This window comes from Gopherus flavomarginatus, chromosome 12 (genome assembly GCF_025201925.1).
Source record: "Gopherus flavomarginatus isolate rGopFla2 chromosome 12, rGopFla2.mat.asm, whole genome shotgun sequence".
Taxonomy (NCBI): Eukaryota; Metazoa; Chordata; order Testudines; family Testudinidae; genus Gopherus; species Gopherus flavomarginatus.
The window spans coordinates 22,486,657-22,504,192 of NC_066628.1; the positions used below are offsets into that span (position 1 = coordinate 22,486,657).

The 17,536-nt window shown below is 40.9% G+C and overlaps 2 protein-coding genes across 2 annotated transcripts; both read right to left on the reverse strand.

The window, feature by feature from the left end:
- Window positions 1–791: 791 nt before the first annotated feature.
- Window positions 792–1,772, reverse strand: LOC127032156 (olfactory receptor 1009-like). Its single transcript, XM_050919166.1, has one exon. It carries the CDS (start codon window positions 1,770–1,772, stop codon window positions 792–794), a length of 981 nt encoding a protein of 326 aa, XP_050775123.1.
- Window positions 1,773–10,460: 8,688 nt separating this feature from the next.
- On the reverse strand, window positions 10,461–11,402 carry LOC127032157 (olfactory receptor 11L1-like). Its single transcript, XM_050919167.1, has one exon. It carries the CDS (start codon window positions 11,400–11,402, stop codon window positions 10,461–10,463), a length of 942 nt encoding a protein of 313 aa, XP_050775124.1.
- Window positions 11,403–17,536: the final 6,134 nt, after the last annotated feature.

The window sequence follows — 17,536 nt, forward strand, 5'->3', positions numbered from 1 at the left end:
TCACAGGAGTTCAGTTCTTATCCTCTCAGTGGGAGCACAACTCTTTCGCCTTAGGATTCTCAGCTAAGAAGTCTCTAACCCCACCTAAGGTGGCAAGAAATCATGGTGAGAGAGGGGAGAGAAGAAGGAGGAATTAGGTGGAGAAAACCCTTCAGCTTTTATCCTAGCAGTTAGGGCTGTAGCAGACCCTCTTCAAATGCTTGGTAAGGAGAAAAGTTTTAAAAAGGGATCTGCTTCCTCCCATGTGGGTGCCCTAACCACTGCGGTATGGGACACCTGATCTATGTCTCATTCTCTCCTAGTAGAGCATTAATTCCTTTGTGCATCTTGGCCCTGCTAGGGATCACATTCATTATTAATTATTGTTGGAGACAGAGATATTAATATGAAGGAATCCTATCAAATACTACAGATATTAAATAGGGTTTTCAACAAAATACTCTGGAAGAACTACAGAATGCAATAGACAAAGATGTTCTTTTCATAGAACTGGCCAGATCCTCAAGTGATATAAATTGACTATAGCTCCATTGAAGACAGTGGGTCAGATTGAAAGAGATATTGGCCCAAAGAGAGAAAGAGAGCACATGAATGGCTCTAGATCCTGGTGATTCTATCACTCACCCTAGATGGAGACCCAGGATCTCGTTCTCTTGGCTCAGTGTCTCTTCTACCCAGTGGGGATATGGCCTGTTGAGTTTGATGGAGCCGCACTGATTCAGACCAGCTGAGGCTTTGGCTCAAAGTGTCAGATGCCAGTGCTAGATGCCAAACACAAGTTATCCACAATTCTATGCTCTTTGTTTTGGTTGTTTGTTTGTTTTTAAATAAGATCGACAGTACTTGAAAAAATTGTATTCCCCCAACATTTTCCCTATAGCTGTTTTCACATCCTTGTTTTTCAGGCTGTAGATGATGGGGTTTAACATGGGAGACAAGATGCTGTACTGGATGGAGAACATTTCATCCAGAACCATAGATGAGACTGAGTTGGGTTTGGTGTATTGGAAAAAAGCTGTCAAGTACAACAAACCAACCACAGTAAGGTGGGAGCTGCAGGTGGAGAAGGCTTTACGCCTGCCTTCTGCAGAACGTATCCTCAGGATGGTGGAGATGATATGAATGTAGGAGATCAGGGTGAAGAGAAAGGAGCTTGATCCAAGTATGACAACAGAAGTAAAAAGCATCACTTGATTGGTGAGGGTCTCAGTGCAGGACAGACGTAATACACTAGGGAGCTCACAGCTGAAATGGTTGATTTGATTGGGCCCACAGAAATGCAGCTTGAGGGCAAAAACAGTGTTAAACAGGGCATCTATGAAGCCTATCGCCCATGCACCACTCACCAGCTGAAAACAGATCCCTTTGCTCATTGTATCCATGTAATGTAATGGGTCACAGATGGCAGCGTAGCGGTCATAAGCCATTGCTGAGAGAATACAACCTTCTGTAACAGCTAGCAGGAAAATGAAGAATATCTGTGTAATGCAGCTATTGACAGAAATGGTTTTGTGCTCTGCTAAGAAATGCACCAACATCTTAGGGACAATGGCTGAGGAACAGCAGATATCAACAAAGGATAAATGAGACAGGAAGAAGTACATTGGGCTGTGAAGGTGAGGATCAGCCCTTATCACCAGCATGATCACCATATTTGCCAAAAGCGTGATTAGATAGACAACTAAAAACATCAGGAAGAGGAAAATCTGCATCTGAGGATCATTGGAAAGTCCCAGGATAATAAATTCAGTCACTTCGGTTTGATTTCCCATGGATCCTTACTCAGGAAAACAGACCTGTCAGACTGGAAAAAATAAAATTAACACACAAGTAAATTGAAATGTCCTGTGGAGATCGTCTGATCAGTAGGATGAATGTAAACAGGCCTACTACATCCTATAAAATGTGTGTTTAAAATAGACAAAAATGGGCTAGATGCAGAAAAGGACTTTGGTGCCAAACTACAACTTTAGTCCCCTAAATCCCAGGATCAGTCCCCACTAGTACTCACAGAAACTCTGCTCAATTCTAAAAATATTGTACAGAAACTACAGAATATAATATCTGTAGTATCTTATTGGATTGATCCCTATTAAAATCTTTAGAATTCCAGAAGAAGAGGAAAAAATCTGTGAGGTCTAGAAATTCTTGGTTTTCTACCCAACAGAGTATATAGCCTGTCAACCCAAACCAGTATGGAAAATATGGCATTCATAATAATTATCAATTACCTCTAAAGTGGGCCTCAGAAGACCATATCTGGATGACAGCATCCTCCCCAGCAGAATGTTTTGTGTGCAGGTGGGCAACCTCATGAATCACGCAACTGTCCAAACAACCAGAGGTCATTGTGACAACAGAGTGAAAAAGATTTGTCTTATAAACCAAGAAGAGATCTGCGGTTGTTTTTTGACAAAACCAGAGGAGAGAGCCTGGAGAAAACTAGTGCTCCAACACTGGAAGGAGAGAAACGACAACACCGAGAAAGAAATGACCGAACATAGACTCATTGCACAACTGAGAGCTTCATTCCAAAGAGGAGAATTTACACAAATGAAGATTGAAAGCCTGAAAATGGAGATTAGTCATATAGAACTATGTACAAATGTTTTGATGGGAGCAGTGACATAGGATAAACAGAAACCAGAAATGGAAGTAAATGTGAGGACAAATATGAGTGAAAAGGCACCTGAAGAAAGTACAGAAAATCTGAAGGATTTGTTGATCAAGATAATGCAGAGCCTAAGAGACATTGAGCATCAGCCCTACCAATTGTGAAATTTGTAGACCATCACATGCTGGATAATACAATGAAAGCACTTAATGAAATAGTCAAGGAAACTGGAGAAAAAACAACAAAGATTAGCCAGTACAATTACATAATTTATGCTACAGTTACAGTAGCAGCTCTTTGGTTTAGCATCAAGCCATCTGAACATATGAACCATTGAAAAACTTCCTATCTTCAAAAACCTTCATGAATGTTAAAACAGAAGAGTACGGTTTTATATTGAGATACCAGCCTACTGGATGAATACGAGAAAAATCATTTGAAGAGAAAAAAGCAGCAAACAGCCTTGGAGATGAAATATGTGAGAGCTTTGAAGTAACAATGTAAAGAGCAGCTGATCGCTAGTGTCATGGACTTGAAAGATTTCGGTACAAAGTTATTAGTATCAAGAGAACAGCCACTTCACCAGAGACCGTAGGAGATTCTTTCATCTAATTGATACTGAAAAAAAGAATAGGCAAAAATAGAGAGCCAATAAATGATGTTGGAGAGTTACTCTGTTTCTGGAAGGAAATCTGGTCTGAGACTGTACAACATGAGCAGAGAGTGAACCGGATTAGAAATGAAAGAAAAAGTTCACAAAACACACCACAGAGGAATACACAGAAAGACCAAAGAAAGAAATGAGGTACTAAGATAAATGAAAAAATGGAAATCAGCTGGACCAGACAGGATACATGGATTCTGGCCAAAACACCTTACAATACTCCATAATTGTTTATTTGAAGAACTTAATAAATGTTTGAAGAATGGATTTCCAAGATGGATGGTGACAGGGACAATTCTTCTCATTCAGTGGAAAAAAAAGAATGAAAGAAGCAGGTTGCAGTGATCCTATGAATTATAGACTGACCACATGTTTACCAACTATATGGAAACTTCTAACAACGATTCTGGCAAAGAAGATCTGGATAAGGCTAGCTCACAAATGGAATGCTGGTTCCTGGGCAGAATCTGGTCCTTTTAAATTGAAAGAATAAAGAGATTAATAGGATTAAAATTATGAATCAACTTACCTGCCTATTAAACATGGATCATAAATATGGTGAGATCATTCTGACCTGTGGTTTTCTCTTTCTGTTTTCTTAGTCCACCTAGCTACTTATTGATTTGACTATCTAGTCTGTCTGTCTGTGTCTGGAATAGAGCATCTCAAGACATCCAGTAGTTCTATGGATGCAGCCCTTGGGCCTTTCACTCGGAGGAGTGAAAGCACTGAAGGTGTGCAGGGTTATCTGTGGGAGTGGAGCAAACAGCATTTCCTGAGCTGACTCCAATACTAAAAGCTAATTTCCTGAGAACTATTTAAATGCTGTTTTGTTCCCCCTGGGAAAGTTCCCTGAAGTTCAATCTCTGTAACAAGCTCTCAGTAACACTGGGTTGGTTCAGTACTTAAGCAATGCTCTGTAGTGCCTAAAAATGAGAGTAATTAGGCTTGGATTATCAAAGGATTTAGGTACCCAATCTCAGCAACAGTCAATAAAAAAGACAGGTATTTAGGCTCCTATTTTCAAAACAGTCTCAGGAGCTAGATGTCCTAATAGCAAATCATTTCATCTCCCCTACACTCCTTTGAAGCTCCAATCATAATATATAATTACCACAAGATGATAACATAGACAGATAGCCTTAAACTTCCCTAATAAATGGACACAGGCTAGGGAATGGGGAAAAGGAGTAAATAGACTATATGATGACAGTAAACAGCTGTTGAAACAGAGGAGATAAACTGTATGTTTTTTAGATGAATCATTTATTCACCAAAAAGGAAGTTTTGGTCAACCCCACATTATTCATGGTTTTACCAGAAATTTTACTGAATTGTTTCAACCAGAAAAAATAAATATTGGGCTAAATTCACAAAATAGCAGAAGGAAGCGGAGTCCTTCTGCTGCTGCTTTTCTTGTAACTTCAGTCCATTGGTTAGGTTACTCCTTTGGCATGTGGGGGACCATGGTTCTCTTCCCATGGCTACCTGTTTGGGGGGCAGAGATCTCCCATCTCTGAGGAAAGTGCCTGAATTTCTGGGCTATAAGGTATTCTGGAATATTGAAGCTGTTCCATACTGTATAAATAATTTAATAAAATACTCAATGGATCACAGAGTTGAACCTACCAAAGGAGTCCCCTAACACTGAGCTTCAGTGTAATTTTCCTCAAGCCTTCTAGCTCAATGACAGCTTCGACAGGAAATCTTGAGAAAACTCCACTCCAGTGTACCTATAAACTGGTGGTTAGACCCTTCAGCTCGGAGGTAGAAGTTTTGTTCCCTGCTCTACAGGTGGTAGAACGAGGAAGTGAACCCACATCTTCCAGAACACCAGTAATTAACACTGGGCAATGGTTGGAAGAAGGAGCACCACCTCCTCTTTCAGACATTTTGGTCAACCAAGACCCATTGACTTGTGCTTTACATAATTCAGGTGCTTCTGTCAATGCCAGTCGCAGTTTCCATTTCATGAGGGAAAATGCTGTAATTTGTTATATTGGGGAAACACTCACGGTGCTCTCAGGCAACTTGACTTTGTTTTTCCTTGTTTTGTTGTTTGCCTTAAGGTCCTCCTGAGAAGAGTGTGATTGTGATTTGTGTGTGTAAAGCAATGGAGGCTGGGATTTTTCAAAAGAGCCGATGGGATTTAGGCATACAACTTGCATTGAAATGCAATTTTCACTCCGTCAGTGGGAGTTTTGCAGGGAATAAGGCCTGAGTAAAAAGTGAGATCAAACCTAAGGATTTCGGTATTAAAAAGTACATTGGATAGGAATCTTGTTCATGAAGATTCATATTTTGAAAACCAAGAACTGGGGAGACTGAAGTATTTGAAGAAGTCTCTCTCTCTCCCAAAGTGGAGATGAAAAAAGGTTGGAAGACAGCTGACTTATAAGTTAGAAGGCTCAGGGGGAGGAAGGCATGATTCTATTTGAGAAAACTTTACAGGGAGCAATGCAAAGAAATTAAGGAGAATATTTAAAGTGTGAGTCTAAGGGAGACCAGTTGGATGTGGTCTTATATTTTAAATGGAACTTAAGGGAGTTAGGTACTCGAATCCCATTGACTGCCAACTAACTCCCTTAGGCTTCTTGAAAAATCCCAGCCAGTGTATATGTATTTAGACTAGTAGATATCAACAAGGTGAGTGGGAAGGTAGGTTGGCCTACCAGGAGGGTATAAAATGGGGTAAGTTAAAGTAGGCTGCTACCTATTTTAATGTTCACCTTTATGAAACCCCTTCAGTGTTCTAGAACCCCACAGGGTCCCACTTTTCTTTAAGTCTCTGTGGCCTTTCACTCCATGAGTTCTGCACAGCACGTCCAGTTGAGAGAGACTTCTGGTCACACAGACTGTTACACTCTTCAGGAACCCATGCGCCTCAGCAAACATTCACAGTGACACCAGGAAGCCTTTTCAACTGGAACACAGCATCGGGGAATCCTTGTGTTGGCATAGAGGAGCACAGCTAGCAGTCCATCCTGGCTAAGCCAGCGCTCCACCCGGCCAAGATGCCATGGAATCCTTCCTCTCTCTCATTCTCTGTCAGTGCTAGGTGAGGGCTGCTGAGCCGCCCTTAACCCAGCCACCTGACACTTCTTGGCCCATCCTCCTCCTCCTGCAGACCCATGCTGATTTCACATGTCCCGCCTGCCCAGAGTTGTTCATGGGCAGGTGTAAATTGTTCAGTCCTTGGGGTTCTCATTGTCTTTCTGGGTCCTCCACTGAAATAGGTCAGTTCCAGATGTTCCTTAATGACTTCCCCCTCCAAGACAGTGATTAGAGTTAAGCCCCAAGAGCCTTTTAACCCTTTTACATCCACTTGGTAGCAATGCCTAAGCAAGTAAGTCACTGCCATGCATGTCATTTATCAAACTATTACAGAAAACCTCCACTTCATCACATATAAATTTTGACTACACCTCACAGAATACACCCAGATCACTCTACACAAACTGCCCAGTCCCCAGTGATATTTGAAAGATTATCAATGTCAGGATCTCAACAAGGGCAGTCAAGGCCAAGGTTCAAAGCAGGGCAAACCTGAGGCTAGGAGTAGCCAAGGAGTTTGTGGTCAGTTCCAGGCCCGAGTCGGTATTGAGTGTTAAAATCCAAGTCAGGTTTCAGGGTCCGAGTCAGGAGATAAAGTCCAAGCTCAAGACAGAAGTTCAAGAGCATAGAACAAGAACAGTCATAACAGCTACAGAGATCCACATTGTTGTTTGGATGATCCTGGAGTGTCCCTTGGGTTTACGTAGGGCAGGGAGCCAATGAGGAATCATTGGCCTGCCGTCTGTCAAACCCTGGAGATGGAACTTCCTATGATCTGTGTAGACAGAGAGTCATGGGAAGTGGAATGCAAGCTGGTTATAGTTGCTGTTGGGAGGCACCCTGGAGCTATTAACTGCCTGGTAGCTCTGCAGATCTGGGTTCTGAACATCTGGGGGTTTACATTCAGATAAAGAGAACTAGTAGACTTCTTCTAGTTTAGTGTTTTAAAGTCAATTGGAGAATTAATAGGATATAAGCCCCTTGCTCCCTTCCAAACCTTTAAAATCCCAAACTTGAGCTCTCTAACAACCAGGGTAAATCTTCATTGCCAGGGCTGGATATAGATTTTTTGCCACACCATGCAAAAAAATTTTGGCTGCCCCTCACCCTAGCCCTGGGCTCCCCCCCGCACTCCCCTGCTCCTCCAGCCCTAGACTCCCCCCCCACACCTGCAATCCCCTGCCACCCCAGCCCTGGGCTCTCCCACGCAACCTGCACCCTCCTGCCATCCCAACCCTGGGTCACTGGTAACTCCCTCCCAGGCTGGGTCATTCAGCAGGAATTCTGGATGTGCACAGAACACACATAGGACTGGTTCCCATATGGTTACAGGACTGCAGTAAAGGGGAACAATTTTCAGCTTGTGTGATTGGAGGATATCTGTTGAAAATAGCAATTCCAATCCTAAAAACCACTGGGAAGCATTTCTTGCTTCTTCATTTCTTATCCTACTTTTTCTACAGCAAATTACAGTGGATCAGTATATTTGATTTGGGAGAAATGAAGTAACACCTGCCCAAATTGAGCATGAGCACTCCTGAATTTTCAGGGTGTTCAAATCTGGAAGGTAGGTGCTAGATTCCCTTTCTGAATACTAACTAAATCTGGAAAAGAAAAGTCAATTTCTGCTTCCATGGCTCAAAAGTGGAAATACTCCTACGTGCCTGGTACTGTATCTAAAGCTGCCGAAGTCCACTAGCAAAGCCTCCCCTCCCTTACTTTTCATTTTAAATTCTACTGCAGAGTTTGGCAACCTTTCAGAAGTGCTGTGCCGAGTCTTCATTTATTCATTCTATTTTAAGGTTTTGCGTGCCAGTAATGCATTATAACATTTTTAGAAGGTCTCTTTCTATAACTCTATAATATATAACTAAACTATTGTTGTATGTAAAGTAAATAAGGATTTAAATGTAAATAACGTGCACTGTCCATTTAGACCACCCACTTCCTTCTTTGTGGGCTGCAAGCTGAGGTCACACCAGTATCCCTAATGCAGTCTGGGGAAATCTTCTGAAGGGGATATCTGGGACAAAGCCTTTTACTCCTTGGGCACACTTCTTCCCCATTCACAGTGCCATACCTTTCGACTCACAGCATGGCTCAGCTACTTCACTCCCTACCCCTCCCTTTCCTGTTGATAGCAGCCAAGGGATTACTGGGAAGTATAGTTCTTTCCCTGCTCCAGGGCTGGCTCAATAGGCATGGGGCAAGGCAACGAACTACAGCTCCCAGGGTCCCGTGCATTCTCAGCTCCCATGCTGAGTCCCCAGCTGCTCCGTGGCTCCACTTCTCCAGGGTTGTGAGAGAGGAGGAAGTGAGTTAAAAAAAAAAAGGATGGCCAAAATGCCACCCCCTGGAAATATGCCGCCCCAAGCACCTGCTTGTTTTGCTGGGTGCCTAGAGCCGGCCCTGTTCATTGCTCATGTAGGCTGAGCTGAATGTGTTATCCAGTATTTTCAGTGAAAATGACACTGGTTTTCTGAAAACAAAAACAAACAAAACCCCCACATATATACAATAAGCGTCCTCACAGCTCCCCATGGAAGGCTGTTCCAGAATTTCACTCCTCTGATGGTTAGAAACCTTTAATTCATAATTGGACATCTCTTTCTAAAAAGATAAACTCTAGCTCAACCACAGTGTATGGGATTGATGTAGGAATGACCGGGTGGCTCTCTCTGGTTTAAAGTATCAGAGGGATAGCCATGTTAGTCTGGATCTATAAAAGCAGCCAAGAGTCTTGTGGCACCTTGTAGACTAACAGACGTATTGGAGCATGGGCTTTCGTGGGTACCGACGAAGTGTGTATTCACCCACAAAAGCTCATGCTGTAATACGTCTGTCAGTCTATAAGGTGCCAGAGGACTCTTTGCTGCTCTCTCTGGTTTGTATTACACAAGAGATAGAGCTGAGATGATTGTAATGGTCCCTTCTCGCCTTAAAATCCATGAATTAAACATTGATATTGTCATAGCTCCTAGAAGCCAACAACAACGGATTCCCATTGTGCTAGATGCTGTACAAAGAAACATAAAATGGCAATCCCTAGTTCTGATTTACTAGAGTTTTACATTGCATTGACATTACATTACAAAAGGGCAATGCACAGGGAGGGAAGGCCAGGCATAATCAAGACCTGTAAGAGTGGTGTGCTCTTCCCTCATTCATCTTAATGAGGTGCAAACTCTGAGACCTCATGATTTCAAATTACATACCAGCAATGTCATTTTTGCAGAAACATCAAACTCTGTGGGTTTATCTCATCTCCTTGAGGTGTTAAATCTAGAACACAATGATCACAATGTTAATGTCATTGCTGGTCATTTTTGAATATGTGTTTGTGTCTGCTGAACGTAATATCAAATATTTGGGTGTAGGAAAGTAAGGCTACTGGTTGTGGCAAATAGGAAACTAAGGTCCTTGTTCTATAAATTGCTTTGTTTGTGTGTACACCTGCATTCATATGGAACCTAGCTGAGGTCAGTGGCGAGGCATGTGGGCACATGGTAGAGGTTTTGCTGACAATATTTGGGTGAAGTATTCCCTATGTCTAATCACTACCGGCACTGCCCACAAGGGGCAGGACATACAAAATCCGCATCTCCCCTCTGCTGCTAAATACATAATTTGCCTCCTGGGTGCCAGTCCAGGTGTAAGCACAGAATAGCTCTCTGCCCTGTTCTGAATAGTTTACCAAGGGTTGTAGTGGAATCTTCATCACAGACAATTTTTAAATCAAGCCTGGATTTTGTTTTTTCCCTAAAAATCTGCATTAGGAATTATATTGGGGATTATTCTATGGCCTGTGTTATACAGGAGATTGGACTAGGTGATCACAATGATCCCTTCTGGCCTTGCAGTCTGAGAATTTAGCCAAGCTCACACAGGAAACATGTACTTGAGCAGGGAACTGAAAGTAGTTTTCCCAACTTCCAAGCTAGTGTCCTAGCTACTGGCACATCCTTTGTTTGGTACTAAGTAGTATATGTATAGGGAGGGCATCCAAATCCCTTTATCAGCTTTGAAAAAGGTTGGACTTTGGGTTATTGACTTCAATGAGACTAATTGTGTGTATAAGGTGAGAAAGGATTTAGCAATCAAGATAGGACAGAGCCCCCGGTCATGCACTTAGCATGGATTTTTACTGAAAAGCTTTCTCAATGTCTCTTTGAACTCTGTATTTCTCAGGCTGTATACGATGGGGTTGATCAGTGGTGTCACCACTGTGTACAACACGGAAAAGGTCTTGTTTAAGTTTGGCCACCGGTTGGCTATGGGAGCTGCGTAGACCACCATAAGTGTGCCATAGAACACAGACACCACAATGAGGTGGGAGGAGCAGGTGGAGAAGGTTTTCTGCTTCCCAGAGGTGGAAGGGATCTTCAGGATGGTGGAGATTATTTTGTAGTAGGACAGTAGGGTTAGAAGGAAAGGCAAGAAGGACACAAGGGAGGCTATGATGAAAGCCGGTATCCTGACCATGTAGGTATCCCCACAGGAGAGTTTAATGATGGGTGTCAGGTCACAGAAGAAATGGTCGATCTCCTTGGAAGCACAGAAGGGTAACCTAGAAACCATGGGCATGGTGATCACCAGTGAAAGGAACCCAATGACCCATGACCCCACTGCCAGCTGAAAGCAAAGCTGGAAGCTCATGGTGGAGGCATAATGCAGTGGTTTGCATATGGCCAAGTAACGGTCGTAGGACATGGCAGCAAGCAGGAAGCACTCGGCAACCACCAGAGATCCGAAGATGTAGAATTGCAGGAGACAAGAAGAGAAGGAAATGTCTTCTTGCACCACCAGGAGGGTTTTCAGCATCTTAGGGGTGATGCTGGTAGTGTAGCAGACTTCCAGGACAGACAGGTTGCCCAGGAAAAAGTACATGGGGTTGTGCAGGTTGTGGTTATATGATACCGTCACAATGATCAGGATATTCCCAGTGACTGTTACTATGTAGATAGCCAGGAACACCATGAATACAGGGATCTTCAGCTCATGAAGGTCACCGAATGCCAGGAGGATGAACTCTGTGATGGTCGTTTGGTTTTCCCCCTCTACATCAGGCATGTCTTCACAGAGAGAAAAAGAAACTCAGAAGAATATTGTTAGCTCTGAGAACAGGGCTTTATTAATAATAATTATTAATTACTATTTATTTTATTATCATATCACATAAAAGTATCAGTACTGGACCAGGACCCAATTGTACCAGTTGCTGTGCAAACACAGAACAAAAAGGCAGTTTCTGCCCCAAGGATTTTACAGTCTAATTATCAGACTAGGGACAACAGATGGAGACATACATACGGGAGAGTACAAGGAAACACTGAGATTGTATTCTTTGATTCCAAAGCTGGAAGGGACCATTGTGATCATCTAGTCTGACCTACTGTATAACACAGGCCAGAGAAGTTCTCCAAAATATTTCCTAGAGCAGATTTGTTAGAAAAAAACATCCAATCTGGATTTAAAAATGGTCAAGTGATGAAAAATCCAACATGACTCTTGGTAAATGGTTCCAATGATTAATTACTCTCATTGTTAAAAATTGACACCTTATTTCCAGTCTGAATTTGTCTAGCTTCAACTTCCAGCCACTGGACCATGTTAGGCCTGTCTCTGCTAGACTGGAGAACTCATTATCAAATATTTCTTCCCCATGAAGGTACTTATAGACTGTCATCAAGTCACCCCTTATTCTTTTCTTTGTTAGGCAAATAGGTTGAACTCCTTGAGTCTTTTACTATAACACATGTTCTCAATGGTCACACCAGTACCAAATACGGAGGTAAAATAACCTCTCTGCGCCTACTGTTTATGCATACCAGGATTGCATTAACCCTTTTGGCCGTAGCATCGCACTGGAAGCTCATGTTCAATTGATAGGCATTGGTCTCTGCATACCAACAGCCTTACCATTTTCAAGTTTTTTGTAGATATCATGACAAGGAAGTGTCTTGAGGAGGGAATAGAAGGTGGATAATGAAGTAGATTTGTGGGACAGCACTGGAGAAAGCATAAAGTTGCCGGTTTTACTTTTATGAATTATTAGTAAACTTGGTCATATCTTTTTTTCTCTGTAACATTTTTGAGAACTTTCATTGAAAAACTGCAGATTTTTAGCTGAAGCCAATTTTTTTTAGTGAAAACCTGAATATTTTCTGCTGAAAACTGCTAAAAATGTAAACATTTTGACCAAAAATTGATAGCGTTTGATTTTCAAATTAAAAATAATGGGTCAGGATTATTATTATTTTTCTTGGGGGGGGGTGTTTGTTTTGAGGAGCAGATACTTTCATCTATAATTTTAATTTTTTCAAAAACCCAGTTTTCTGCAGAAAAAAATGTTTTGATGGAATTTTTTGACTGGTCCTAATTATTGGTGTTCCCCCTTTCCCTCTTTATTCTTCATAAATAAGAGTTTTTCCTCCAGTAGAAAATTTAATTTTGCCCTTTAGTTTCAACATGCAAAAACTGTGTAATTAAAATTGAGGCTTTGCAGACCCATATAAGCTTACATTGATTTGTAAAGACACATTTGATATTTTCCTTTTTTTCACCCATCATGGTGTCAAGTGTACAGAGTAAGGAAACATGGTTATAGTTCACATTGACCAAACCTGAGAAACATTTTTATTTTAAATGAACTCCTCTGGTCCACACAGACTCTTTTCTTTTTTAAGGGAAAAAGGTGGTGGTAGACATGATAAATGTTAACCAGCATTGATAATATCTGTATATGATTGCACACAATAGTGAGTAATTCTCAGACATGGTCAAAATTGGATCAACAAAAATTTTCCCAACTTAAAATGTACTTTAAATGAAATTGAAAGGAAAACAACTGCAAGATTTTTTTTTATTTTCATGAAAAATAGTGTTAGATTTACATTTCAACTTAAAATGTCATTTAAGTCAAAATGTCAATATCAAAATACATTTTTCATTTCATTTTGACATTTCATTTTTTTCATTTTGACTTATCATTTCAAAATAAAATGTTTTTTATGTCAAAAGAAACATTTCATATTGATAAAAATGTCATTTTTTTCAATTTAAAATACAGAAATTTTTGTTTGACAATTTTTAAAATATTTCAATAATTTGCCTCAATTTGGGTGAAAACAAATGTTGAAGTATCAAAATTTCCTACCAGATGCAAATTCCATTTTTTGAGGAGCTCTACTGATTCTGCAAACCCTATGACATATAGGTCAGCTTTGAAGAATTAAATTTTTTTGGCAAATGTTGGTAAATTTTGATGTCACAGTAGACATACAGATTGAGGAGAAATATTTCCATCTATACTAATTGAAATGTATAGGTAGGCAAAGTTAAAAAACGACCAGAAATCCTTCAATAACTACAAAAAACTTCAATAGAATTATGCCAATTTGCACCAGCTGAAGATGTGGAATTCATGTGAATGGATGCTCCCCATAGTAAGCACTAAGCATGTTTTTAATAGTAGAAATCTTAGGGTCTAATTTTCAAGCCCATATCCACTGAAAAGTCTCATCACATTCAATGGGAACTTCTGTTAGTTAAGACTGCAGAGTCAAACTCGTGCAAATCTTACATAGTGTCTTCAATGGAGTTTGGCCAATTTGAAAGTGTTAAGGATCTTGTCTTGCATATGTTTAAGAAAACCAATTCAACAAACAAAAAATGGCAAACCTTTCTGTGCAAAAGACAGGGACAACAGAGCTTAATACAAAAAGGGAAAACTTTGAAATGCTGCCAGATGCAAGGTTTTGAGACATACACACAGTTGATTCATTTCACAATCAAGACAAGAGGTTCTTTAGGAGACTAAGTCCTATTTTTAAAAGTAACAGGCTCTTAGCGGTTGAAATCCTTGCCTAAATGGGACGTAAATCAACCAGCATATCTATTGTGGAATAAGCTATCTGCAACAGCTATTCCAGAATCACTCCCCATGTGAACACTCTATTCCAGAATAAAAATTACTTTATTACAGAATAATTACTCTGCTTACAAAGCAGAGTGATTTTTTGAGACTAAAATAACTTTTATTCTGAATACAGTGTTCATATGGGGGAGTTATTCCATGATAGCTAAATTAGTCCAGAATAGTTATGCCAGTTAATTTCCCCTATCTAGACAAAATCTAAATCCCATTGACTTTCAATGAAAAAAAACAAAATTATTTTCTGGAAACAAAACTCTGAAGTTGTCTTTATTTCACTCATTTTTCCCCTATTTTCAATATTTGTACTGATTTTTTAAAAGATATTTTTGTTTTAATATAATTTTTCACATTTTTTTCAATTTCCCGTGGTAAAATGTCAATTTTGATACAAAGCCATTTTTTGGGCAAAGAGGGAAAAATGTGTTCAAAATATTTTGACCATTTATACTATGGACTTTAGAGGGAGTTATTTCAGATTTATAGATCTGTTATGTGATATCAGAATCTAGAACTTTGCTTTCATTTCTAAGTACCTTAATAATAAAAACAGTATTTCAATTCACAAATTCCATATTTTCTGTACTTATAAATGCTTAACTCCGTTATACAGAGACACTAAATATTATGGCAATTGATGTGGTTTGAAAAGAATAGAAAATGAGGTGGTTTACTCTTAACTAAGAATGATCATATTTTACCTTCAAAAGTGCTGTTACCAGAATGCATCATTTAACTCTTCTCAGAAATTCAGCAGGCAAAGTTGTCTTATGTGGATCTAACACTACTCACTGTTTTCTCTGTGCATATGCAGTTATTTCAACAAATGATCTCATGCTTCTTGCAGTGGTTTCGTATTGTGTAGATGCACACAGTAAAGAACATCAGTGTCACTGGTTGCCTTTATCTGCAGGGAGTAGTAGAACTGAAGACTATGGACGGGCCCTAGTGAGCTGATTTGTTTTATTAACTATTATCCATCAGGGAATTTCTAGCAGCAGCCCGATGTCAGCACAGTGTAAACAACATTGAATTGTTGCACCACAGTTCTATTTCCAATTGGGAATATTTACCTTTCATGTGATAGACCAAAGCTCTGGTGGATGAAGATGGAGGATGCTCTACACCTACTGGCCCAGCAGCTGCATGAGAAAGACAAAAAAAACACCCTATCACTCATGGGTGAATACTTGTCACTCCATATCTGACCTCATAGTCCTTGTCCTCAAAGGAAACCTGAACGACACCCTCAAAGGATGAGTTTGGGAACTTAAATTTATAACTTTGCTAGAAGCTAAAAATCATGGATTTAATAAAGATACTGGATCTATGGTTTATTACAACAATCTGTAACCCACTAATCCCCCTTTTTTCCCCCTGGATAAAGATCTGGGGAAGAATGCAGTGCTTAGATTAATAGATTCTAATGACAGAAGGGACCATTGTGCTAATCTAGTCTGACTCTCTGTATAACAGAGGCAACATAACTTCTCCAAAATAATTCCTAGAACATATCTAAGAGGCTGCTCACACTATATATGTCCTGTGGATGAATATAAAGTTTAAGTTAAGCAAGTGTATTTTATCTGGCCAGCCTGATCCAGCACATCCAAAACACACAGCTTGTGATTTTCAAGGCTGTCACAGGATGTGATTTACAGAAGGGGCCTAAGGGAGCTAGGTGGGACTGAATTTCCGTGGGATTGGGGACCCGATTCCCTTACACTCCTCTGTGAATCCCAGCCTAATGGATTTGGATTCCCACTTCAGTTAAGGGAAACTGATGATCTTTGAAAATCTCAACCACAGCAATCTACTCAGGAAAATGGTAACTGAGATTTTGAAAAGGAAAGAAGGGAGTTACGTGTCCAAATCCCACAGAGAGTCAATGGGTCAATGGGAGCTATATGTTTAACTCCTTTATACTTTGCCTGCCTGTGATAAAGAATCAGATCTGGAATTTTAGTCATCACTAGATATATCAGGCCAAATTCTCCCATCACTTTCACTGAGGTAAATGGTGAGTGGCTGCATTAAAGTCATTGGAGATAGATCAGTGCAAAAAACTGGTGTGAGTGAATTATCAGGGCAGTTGTTTGTCCTTCTTTTAACCACAGAAGTTAGGGGCTGAGTCCTGCAAACACTCAAATGGGCCTTACTCATGCGAGTAGCTCTGCGGACATCAGTGGTTTCACTGATAACATTGGGATCTCTGAGGTAAGTACTTTCATGAGTAACAGCTGGCAGGGTCAGCCCACTGAATAGTTCTTAGTCAGGAAATACTGATTGTGCCAGATATTCAGCTGCTGTAGACTGACATAGCTCTGTTGGTTTCCACCATCTGGGCATTTCATCCCATTGACCTCAGTGAAGCTATGCTAATTTAAAACAGATGGGGAAAGGGCCCATTGAATCCAATGGAGCTATGAAAATACACACCAGCTGAGGATCTGGTTCCACCGACTTCAGTGGAGGTACGGCCAAGTTGCACCAGCTGGGGAACTGGCCCGTTGATGTAAGGGTAACTATTCCTGATTTAGACTAGAGAAACCAGGAGGGAGGGAGATCAGGCCCACAGACACTGACATCTATATTTTTTTGAAATAATAATGCCTAGCACTGTTCAAGTGGGATTCTCAAATAGATTAAGTGTCAATATCCCCAGATAGGGAAGGTGAGGCACAGACGTCTATGATGATTATTTCATTCCCATGCTGCTGGGGGAAGAGTTGGCCAACCATGTTAAGCTAGCCAAGAGTATAGGAATATGGTCACCCGCAACCAGGGTAAGCAAGACTTCACACCTATCCCTGTTCCTGAGCCTTCTACCAGGGCCCCATCTGTGTTATCAGAGACCCAGACTGAGGTGGTGGAACTGAACCCCATTCCAAAGCCTGCGACAGCAGTAGTAGATCCAGTCCCAGAGACCCAACCAGAACCAGTTCCAGAACTGGAACTGATTGAGCAACCAGCACCAGAACCATTGCCAGCACTGAATCCAGCACTTGCAACACCATCTGCAACTCCAACGCCAGAGTGCACCACTGAGATTGCACTGGCAGGAACAGCTAAATCTGAACAAGAGGCTCAGCCGGAGCCTGAAATACAACCTAGCGCACCAGCGGAAAGCGGTACACAGTCAACAGAAACAACCCCATCACCTACATCACTTCCAGAGGGACCAAGCCCAAGTCTACAATCCAGTAAGGAACTGATGTCTCCAGTGTCAATGGAACAGTTCCAGGCAGAGCAGAAAGCAGATGAGAGCCTC